At 42.3% G+C, this 10,955-nt stretch overlaps 1 protein-coding gene across 1 annotated transcript; it reads right to left on the bottom strand.

Moving 5' to 3' along the window:
- Positions 1-1,062: 1,062 nt before the first annotated feature.
- Positions 1,063-10,215, bottom strand: chpt1 (choline phosphotransferase 1). The gene is made up of 8 exons (XM_084573568.1): positions 9,533-10,215; positions 6,683-6,830; positions 6,427-6,568; positions 6,247-6,331; positions 5,621-5,752; positions 5,375-5,533; positions 5,159-5,284; positions 1,063-2,715 (listed from the first exon to the last, which is right to left on the bottom strand). Exons 1-8 carry the CDS (start codon positions 9,770-9,772, stop codon positions 2,599-2,601), a joined length of 1,149 nt encoding a protein of 382 aa, XP_084429694.1. The 5' UTR covers positions 9,773-10,215; the 3' UTR covers positions 1,063-2,598.
- Between the last annotated feature and the right edge of the window lie 740 nt (positions 10,216-10,955).

Consider the following 10,955-nt stretch of genomic DNA (forward strand, 5'->3'; position numbering starts at 1 on the left):
GATCTCTGTCGCTAATTTACCCATTCATGACAAATGTACAGGGTTAAACTCCATATATAAATGACATCAAAGCCTAAAAGGTAGCTTTAGAATTAGCCGAGAGTTTAAAGATGTTTTGGAGAAAGTTTCAAGATGGCGACTCCCAACGCCACCACACTGAGCTTCAAAACTCCTTCAACTAGTCCTTGTCTCTGACAAACATCAATGGAGCAAAGAAGCAAAGGTGGAGCTAGAAAGGCTGCAGAAGTGCCCTGATGCAGAAACTCTGCTTCTTTTCTGGTGAACAACAAGCAGACGAAGGAGAAAAAGGTTCTGCACAGAGATTTTGAGCAGCTGTAGTCGACAAGGAGAAGTTTCAGACAGAGCAACAAAATCAAAATGATGTCCTTGGGTTAAAGTTTGGGTTAATTCAATCAAATTGTTTATCATTTCCTGCATCATTAATAGCCTCATGACCTCTCAGATTTACTTATTTTTAATCACGCTTTGAAAGACTCATTGTTCTCCTTAGCTTCCAGGCTAAGTACATACAGTATTACGGCTGTTAGAGGATGATGGGCGACATTATAGAGCCGAGTCCCAGATGAAGGTAGTAGACCGGGACATGACCCCCTTCCCCTCCATAAATTACATGCTGTGGGTGGTGGGAGGTGATATGTTGATGGAGACTTCCGCTGAGACCCATTGGACAGAAAGTCAGCTCTGTTATTCATTTTGAAAATGGGGCGAGGGTGGTGAATGTAGGGATTTTGACATTGCATGTTGGATGGTCTAAGCTAATTTAAATATGGACAGAACATCCTAGAGTGTTCTCTAGAGTGTAGAGCCGATGAATACTTCAGATGAGATGCCCTGGACGACTAGGATGAGTTTGAGATAGGGAGTAAGAAGGCAGAATTTAAAGAAACAGGGTCTTGGGACTGATTAAGCAGAAGTGATGAAGATGATAAACAGCAAAAAAAAAAAAAAAAAAAAAGACTTCAAATCCTCGCTATTTCGCCCCAAAGCTTCATTTCAAAAAATAAATAAGCGAGGAAAATGAATGAAAAATATTTTCTTTATTACAATCTTTTCCATTCCTATTTTGTTAGTAGAAAGGTGTTTCACTGTGTTATCCTAACAGTGCAATCAAGGCTGTACATTTCAATGCATAGTTCCAAAGTCCATCCATAAATTACACAAAAATCATCTTCTTTATTTTGAAGGACATGCGCCTATGTAGCGCCCGTAATCCTGCAGAAGAGGAAAATCTCCAGAGGAAGAGGGCGCCGTTTGTTTCCCTCAGTAAAATCAACCATTTCTTTTTTCCGTTTTCCTTAGAAATAGTTAACACGCTGACAGGAAAATAAAATAAAAATCCCTTTTGATCCCAAAGAACCTGAATGATGAACAAGTTATTCCGATCAGTGTACAATTACTGGTAACGAATCTTCCAATGAATCACTCGTCTATGCTTAACAGATTTGTATAAGTGACGAAACCGTTAAAAAAAAACAAAAAAAAAACAATAACAAACTTCCAGTAGAATTGTATTATTATTATTACTATTATTGTACCTGGTATGATACTTCAGTGAAAAACCAAAAAAAAAAAAAAATAACACATACAAAGTTGCTTTAAATATTCACAAGTCAAACAGTAATTACAACAAAAATATTTAAGGCGTCTTCATTTCAGTTCTGTACAATCACACATAATCAAGTGTTAGCCCTTCAGGGAGAAGAACGGAGAAAGCAGAGCGAGTCCGAGGGTTAATGCTTCATCGGTCGACGGTTGCGCTACAGGCCCGGAGTTTTTTAGTTTTTTCGATGTCTGCGGGGATGTGACGAGTAATGGGATGGGGGATATTAATAATAATAATAATACTAATAAAAACTTTAAAAACTGGAGTGGTGTTTTGTGAGGGCAGCCTGTCGCCGTTTTCAGCACCAACACCGTGACCGTCACCCCTTCACGTCAGCCCGTTGACAACCAGCCAGTCCACGTTGAGAACTTCATTGGAAATTATTTGAGGTTTGAAAGGTCATTTAAAAAAAAAAAAATTAAACTTTATTTTTGCCCTGATTTGTTTCACATTTGTGTCGCATTCATTTAATAAATAAAAAGTGAAAACAGGTGATCTCTTTAGTTTCGGCGCATATCAAAATAAAAAGTACTGACTGTCGTGTATTTATGTTAAATAAATATACAATAATCCTTCATTAAGTTTAAATTTTGATATGTGCCCAAGCTGTAAGATACCTATTTAAAGGAAATATTTTGGTATTTGTGTAAAGAGCATCCCTTGAACGTGAAAATCTTTACTTTCACGCTCCGATGTGTAAATTAAATCAGAATTTAAAGGGAAACTCCGCTTCCACGTCAGCTGATCCGTGGTTTTCAAGTGTTTTCTTTCTTTTTTTTTTTGGTTTGTAGTGTTGAGTTCTTCTTTTCTCTTTCCATTTGGTGGCTGAGGCAGTTTTAATCCGAAGTGGTGACTTTGTCAAGGCTGCAGTGGCTCGGGGTCGAGGGTCGCTCCTCGTCGCCGCCGTGGTCGTCTGCTTTCAAGAGCGGGGAGAGATCCGTGTCTCCCCCCGCCTCCTCCCGCCGGGCAACACGTCAGTCGCGGTGCGCCTGGCTCTGCGGAGTGATGCTGAAGACTCGGATGCGCAGGTGGGCGGCGATCTGGAGGCACACGCCTGTACAGTAGCGTGTCAGGTCCACGAGGGAGAGGACCTGGAGAAAAGATGGGGAGGATCAAAAATCTATTTAACATTTAACGACTCGTATTATTGACAATAATAAAAAGGTATTATTATCACATGGTACAAGGCTTTCTCAAGTTTACTGTGTGTTTGTTGAATAATTGGAAATATTTGTTCTCTACTGGAAAAATTCACGTGAACTAAAATGAGATGGGCAACCAAGAAAGTTGTCAGAAACCTAACCTTTGCGTCAATTTAGCTACGTAGCTAGCTAAAGTATAGGCGGTTTATACTTCTGCATTAAGTTGACGTAGAAGCCATGGCAACAACGCAGACCCTAGCACCGTAGCTGACGTGCACCTCCCCAGAAATGTAACTACGCGCCGCTGCGAACTTCACAGGCAAGTGCTGTGATTGGTCCGCTTGTAGTAGCATGTTTCTGCTTTAGTATTTCCAGCTGCTTCTCAATCTACGCAATTTTCGAATTGATTGTTTTGGATCAATAAAGATGGAACACATTGAGGAAAGGTTAACTGAGGAGGTTCAGAGATACAAACATTTGTTTGACTCGTTTTCGGCAAACTTTCGGTGAAATTTCGGCAAAGCCTTCAGTCGCCATTGCTGAACGTGAAGCAGGATGTAGAAACAAAAATTAACCCGACTGGCAGAAAAAGACACAGCGCCGACTTGTGTTTGGGCGGCATTTTTACAAAGCGAGCCAGACTGACAAGCGCACAAGTATAAATAGCTTGCACCGGCGTTGGCTACGTACATAGATTACAGTGTCTGTGTCCCGCAGTACTCTAAATGAGCCTTTACTACACAACCGATGGTAAGAAATTCCATCTCTCTGACGCGCTTAACACCAAATCCGGACATTTTTCTGCATAATCTGCAAAATATCTGCACATCTTAGTTGCACCATGTTCCTTTCACATTCCCAGCACGCCAAAGCCGGAAAAACCACTTCCAGACCACACAGTACTTTTACAAAGTACATTCTGACCTTCCCATAGTTGGAAGTGCAACATTAACACTAGTGCCTCAGTTAGCAAAGCCAGTGAGCATTAGCAACACTGTTCTTTTCCTGCAGCGATCTCAAAGCGTCTACTGTGAAAAAGGTTTGTTGACACACCAAGGTCCACGAGAAATTCCCTGAACTGTGGTTGCAACTCTGTATAAATCAGCTAATACACAGTATATAATCTGACCCGGGCCTTGAATACATTTATCTGAATCAGTGAATGCCGAAGCTGAAGTTGTGCAACTATGGTTCTTGCATGAAAAGCTCAGTTTTTACAAGTTTATTTCCAAATTAGATTTAAATAAGTATCAGGTGCCTCTGTGTGGCTTCGATGCTATATGAGATGATGAGTCTGCAACCCTGCAAAGTTAGAAGGAGGGTTGCAAACCAAGCGGAGATAACCTCTGTCACAGATGCAGTTTATCTCCGCTTGGTTGCAAACCAAGAAGAGATAACGTGCGTCACAGATACCCGGAGGAAGGTTTATCTCGAGTCATCTCCTCAGCGTGAAAAGAAACTACGCGCTCTTTGAACCACGAGCATAATGACTCTTTGATTAGATCGCTACGGTGAAAACAAGCCCAGCTCAAGAGTCCCGCCGAATTAACTGCGTATTTATTAGCCTCCAAGTCTATCACGAGTCCTGCAAGTCTTTTTTTTTCTTTTTTTTTTTTTGCTTTTACCGTGTCTGCACTCCACACCTGGTTGATTGAGTTGCCGTGGAAACGTGCAGCTCTAAATTAAATCAGGTGTGCAGACAAAAAGAACAGCAGGGTGACAATGTTAAGAGACAACATATCCTTCTCATGGCTGATACTGAAACTAAGATAACAATCATACAGAAGTCACTGATTGTTTGGCGCACGCTGAACGGCGATTCGTCGCCAAGAACATCTTTCATCGAGGTGAGGTTACTTAAAATGTGTCCTATTGTTCTGTTTTCTTGTGATAAATGTAGAGCCCAGTGTTTTCTGGCTTAAGGAGCATACGCACGGGAAGAGACTTGCAGAGGCGTGGCGGCAAAAGGCCATGAAAAAGTCAGCAAGTCGAAGAGGTAATACGCAAAAAAAGCGACTAATGAAAGGTGACTGACTTATGCGATAGTTCCCCTGACTTCAGTTCCCACCACCACATTCACGCTGATGGCGAGCTTGGAGCGTCAGGTGAAGCCAGGTGGAGCAAAAGTGACATCGGCTATGTTTACTTCTCAAATATGGAGTAATGGCGTCAAGAAGAGCCAGATCCGTCTCTGCAATATTTGCAATATTTTTCCATTCTGCTCGTTTCAAACATGTGAAGTGGGAAATACGCAACGGTTACCTAGCCAACGAGAGCTTGGAACGCCCGCTAGCGACTGTCAGCTACAAAGCAACAAGCAAATATGCTAAATATGCGGACGGTGGGCTAAGCCTTTAAAAGTAAGGCTGCTGTGTGTTCATTTAGCGCTCACCATGGCGATCCAGAGGACTATGTGTTCGTCAATGAAGCTGTTGAAGTACTGGTTGAGGAAGAGGAGGCCGGGCCCGATGAAGGCTGTGTCGGGGAGGTGTAACTCACTCTTGGTCATGTGCGCTACCTACAGAGCAGATACATGGTGCAGACACGTAAACATAAAAGAACAAATCTCGTGATTGGTTTAGAGTGACTTGGACGAATTAAAACGTACCACCAGCTTGTTGGAGATCTTGGCGATGACCATGCCGAAAGTGAGCAGGTACAGGCAGGGGTGGTGCTCAAACAGGTGGCTGGACGACTTCTTGAAAATGATGAAGGCCAGCGTGAGGATGAGGCCGATGTGCAAACCGGGACTCAGCACACTCGTGTCCTAAAGAGCAGCACCGGTTATTAGGCGTCTTTTCTTTTCCAGAACATGTACATAAAGTGCTATAGCTGATGTTAAATTAACACTTACAGCCACGGTGGAGCCATTTTTGCCGACGCCTCCGTTCAAAATGACGTAGAAGTAGTTGTAGCAGGAGTACAGGGCTCCCCCAACGATGCCCATGATGGGGAAGTAGTACATCTTCAGGCCAATGACGGGCAACTACAAACACATGTGAAGGTGGAATTAAAAGAGAAGACAAAGGGCGCCGTCTGTGCAGAAGAAAGAAGGAAGGTGCTGATATGAAAGCTGCAGCATGCCGAGCGTGATGGGAGGGCAAAGCAAATACAAAAAAAAAAACTAAAACAAAAAAAAAACAACTAAATAAAACAAATGCGGGCGACATCATCAGCTTTTTGAGCCAGATCATGTCCAATAGATGACCTGTTGCCGTAGCATTAGCTACCCATATTTACCTTCTCACTTCTCTCATGTGATGTTAAGTCAAGCCTCCAAAGGCAGCACAGAGTAAAGTAAAACACAAATTCTATTTAAAGACTAGAAGAACGACTACAAACGAGCAACGAGTTAATTTCTACCAAAACTAGATGGAGAAAAACGTTCAACTGTACACTCAAGGTGAAATGAAAGAGTGTGTGTTGTGTATGTGCGTGTACACCATTTGTGGCTGTACAACGTATATTACTCGGAGTTACCGTGGTTTGCCAAAAGCTCACGCCTCCAAAGGCTGATATCAGATACATGGTTGTGATGGCGACCTGCACCTCTGTGACGTCAACCCTGTGCACAAATGAACAGGGAAGGGTGGGATTAATTTATGGATTTAATAATAATTCATAATAATAATAATAATAATAATAACGTGTGTGACTTACAGGCCAAAGCGGAGGGTCCCCGACACATACGTCTGCCAGTGGGCACAGAAGAACATAAACATCCCGATGAAACCACAGAAGAAGATCCAGTTCGGGTAACTTCCTATTCCACATGCAATACATGTTCCCACTGCAACAAAGACTGAAGGCAAAAACAAAGAACGGGTCATTAAATTCACCAATCAAAAGCAAGTATATCTAGTTAATGAACTGAAAGCCTCTGCGTTAAGGCGGCGTAGAATATCACTTCGAGCACCTGTAGAGACGGCATCACAGCCGTGGTCAAAGAGCTCCCCGAGGGCCGAGCTGCTGTTTGTCCTCCTGGCTTGTTTCCCATCAATAGCATCCAGAGACTGGTAGACGAAAAGGCCCACAGCAGACAGGATGAAGGCCCATGATGGAGCCTGAAGAGGAAAAACAGCAGAATGGAGATTCTTTTATTAAGACCCCTGCTCACAACATCTCAGACTTGTCCTCTGGCAAAAGTAATATGAATCATTTTTACACATTTAAACTATTTTGAAGTTGTGATTTAGCTATTTATCCCATCAGTTGTATATAAACAAAATTTATATACAAGACGTCTGAAGATCGTCACAGATCCCTTAGAACAGGGATGTCAAACTCATTTTAGTTCAGGGGCCACATACAGCCCAATTTGATCTTAAGTTGGCTGGACCAGGAACATGAACTTAAAAAAAACATTTTATCAACAACCTGAAATTTCTTAAGCAAAATAAGTGCAATTTCAGTCTGCTGTTTAGTTCTGGGTCTCAGTGTTGTGTTGTGTCCACGACTGTGACTAGATCAGCGTGACCCCTTGTGGTAAAATATAAACTAGATGCCCATTTTATTGAAAAATTGCTCTTAATGTCATCTAATTTTCACACTTTGCCAATTCGCAGGCCAGATTGGACCCTCTGGCGTGCCAGTTTTGGCCCGCGGGCCATATGTTTGACACCCCTGCCTTAGAACTACCTCATGTCCTGAATCAGGTGATTGTAGGGAGGAGTCCGTTTAATTTTCAATAATACTAAAGTAGTCGTTAAAGCTAATGCTCCGATAATTGGCAGCCACCTAGTGGTTAGTGCTGGTATTGCTGTACACTGGTAATTTAAACATTGAACGGGTCACCTTAGCTATCATCGCAGTTGACAAGTAATTACGTCGTTCTTCTATTAGCTAGCTTCTCACCACAAATTACACATTCTGGCCTAGTCTGGTCCGAACCATAAATAACACCAAAGTTAACATAACTGTCAAGACTTCCTCTTTACGTAACAATGATTAGACTATACTTTAGTCTGTATTAACAACATATAACCACTTTCAAACTGTTTTGTATTACATATGCACATTATTATTTATCATTAAGTATTTTATCTGTATTTTACCACAATTTAATATTAGTACTATTTATAAGATGGAGATATAACACAGTGGGCCTTGTTGAGAAGATGATGGTTGTTTAAGAGTTACCAGTGTTTCTAACAGCTTTAAATCTTTAAAACCAGACTGGTCACGGTCTGGGTTTTCAACTACATTAATCTGTTTAAGCCACGCATTTGCTGGTCATGTGTGTTGTGGAATTCTACATCGACTCGCCATATGTACCGTATCTTGTGTTTACTATAGTATAGAGATGGAGGGTTTCCAGCTGACCGGAGCAGCTCAGTTCCTCTCACTAAGGGTGGAGGTTGTGGACCATCTGGACACTAGCGCCGGCCAACTCAGTGTGTTTACCAATACAATGGATGTGTGCGAGACATTGTGTATGTTTGTGAGAGCGAGGGAGACAAAAAAAAAACAAAAAAACGGAGTCTGTGTTTCCAGAGAGATCAAGAATCCCATGCTGTTCAAAAATATTCAGAGTCCCCGCTGTTCTGTCCTCAAAGCCGGAGTCCTGAATGCCTCGTGGTCGGGTGGGGACAGAGTCTGCTTGTTTTGGTTTACCAGAGGTCACTCAAGGGAGAACTCTGAACTGTGGTCACTGCTTCATTTGAATCTCTCCTGTGTGTACAGTGTGTGTGTGTTTGTTAGCTCGGCCATGGGACTTGCACAGTCCATTAATAAAAGTGGACGTTGGCCAAGTGTTCCTCGGTCAATACTGAATAAGAATAGAGGAAACTGACATGCCTCTGCGCTTGAGGAATCTGACAGTGACAGCACGCTGCGTGGACTTTGATTCGGTTATGAGGTTCCTGTGGTTGGACTGGACAAAGGTGTAAACCTGATAAACACACAGACCTGTGCATGTACACTGCCGCTGCTGCTGCACAGTGAACCTGCAGACACAGTTTTACTGGACCATAGGTCACCTTTCACATTGCAAGGCCTGTGTATGTGTTTCAGGTCTTTTTTAAAAAAAGAAAAAATGTATATATGAAGCTGATGATACATTACAACTGGATCTGGAGCAATTTCCAAGTCATCTCAGTTATTTACTCAGCCATATTTTTAGTTTCACTCTTGTGTAATACCAGTACTATTGCCTCAGCGGTGCTACTAACCGCTTAGCCTCATCTCCAAATCTTTGTTTTGCTGTCAACAACAGCTAATAACACAAGGCCGGGCAGAAAACAGCGCGTCAAAACTGTCAACTTTCCAAGAACGTACGCGAACGCACCACACGTCCATGCCCAATTCAGTTACCCTATATAAAGACACTGTGTCACGCCTAATGCGATTAAACCTGTCAATTTCAACCGTTCTTTCTTTGTATGCAGGCATTCACACATAATATCTTGTCATTTCAGGTCGTCGCTGAAGTATTTAGAGACTCTCTTCAATTCGGCTAACATTATAATAAGAAAAACAGTCGTTTATTCAGCCCAAAATACACCGCCTGGGGCGTTAGCATCACGAACTCATGAATAAAGTCAGAAATTTGTTAAAATACCAGTAGCTGTTGGTTTCAAATGCATGCCGAATTAATATGTAGGCTTTGTTTATTCAGGAAACATTGTCAATGTTGGATCTTTGATGAATCTTAAGCGTACAAGTGGTCACGTAACATTAGCTTACGTAATTTCTAAACGGAGTACTGCGTTCTTTCCATTGGGGCTAGTCTCCGTGTAGAAACTTTAGCCAAGGTCGCTTCACTCACCTCCTCTGTTGCCGTGGGACAGTAATACACAAGCACCACCGTGGAGATGATGTTGACCAGCAGTCCCACAATAGTTAGTGTGTTTGGTGCGATCCATGTCGGTATTTGCTGGACGAGCCAGTTCCAGTAGATCTGGCACGGGGGCTCGAACAGGGATCGGCCAGCGGCGCTGTATTTATGCTCCTCCAGCCGCTTGAGTTGTGCGGGTGACAGCGGCTCCGGCCACAAGAAATGTGGCATTGTTTTTTTTTTTTTTTACCTCACTCCTAGAAGTACCGCAACAAAACTCCCCACCCGACACTCCCGGTTAGTGTCTCCGAAGACGAGGCTTTAAGTTGTCTCCAAGAAAGTAGCAGCTCATTTGGCATTTATAGCGTTGGGAGAGAAGAGGAGGCCATTTCCACAGCGGAACCAAGAGATGTCGATACTCTGGCTGTGCGTTTCCGATCGGGGTGGTTCTCGGCAGGAAGCGAAGTTCCGGAAGGAATAACAACGTGTCAGTGTGCCGGGAAGTTTAAATCAACATGTAGGTGAACTGCACCTCATCTAATAGCAGAATTATCACAGCATGTCCCAGGTACAATTTAGACACGAGATTTAGTCAGTCAGCTCATAAAAATACCAAATCAGAAGCCAAAAACAGTAAAATTACTCCATAATAAGGGGGAAAAACGCACACAACAGAGACTATGATATTTATATCTCCCTCAGTTTATTGCATGACCAGAGTAAAGTTTAAGCTAATAAAGAAAAGTCAACTAAACCAAATGGCTGTGGTGAAATTAAAATTGGAAACTGCACCCAGGTTGTTTTGTGCAGCCCAGAATTTCTTAACAACGCCTCGACATGCACAATAGATTGCCTAGCCAAAAAAAAAAAAAAAAAAAAGTCACCACCTGGATTTAAAGGGGAACTACTGATTTTTACAACCTGGACCCTATTTCTGGCATAAAATACGATCGTTTACTCACACAAACGTTTGTGTAATTTGTATTCGTTCAGGAGATAATTAGATCAGCGTATATCCATATAGTGGGAGTGACTGGGGCACCGAAACGCAGCCTCTAAATAACGCATTATCTGCCGCAAAACCAATATTTTGTTATCATACGCTAGTGCTATTCCCCTGATATACAACAAAACAAATCCTCCTGCAACATGAACAAGTTAAACTTAATGTCTCAGGTGTAATATAAGTTTTGAAACCTGATAGACTTCCCGGACAAAAAGCTTTGCCAACTCACTTAGAATGAAGTCTAACAGGCCAAAAACCCACAAGCAGACAGGTGTTCCTACAGTTTGTAAACCAGCCGGTTTTGCCAGAATATTCAGAGTGTTTTATTCAGAGTTATAAACACAGGCGCCTCACAGCATATTGTAATGACTAATGTGTAGCCTAATGTGTGGCCAAAAAAAAAAAAAA

This window comes from Chelon labrosus (assembly GCF_963514085.1).
Source record: "Chelon labrosus genome assembly, chromosome: 23".
In the NCBI taxonomy this organism is placed as follows: Eukaryota; Metazoa; Chordata; class Actinopteri; order Mugiliformes; family Mugilidae; genus Chelon; species Chelon labrosus.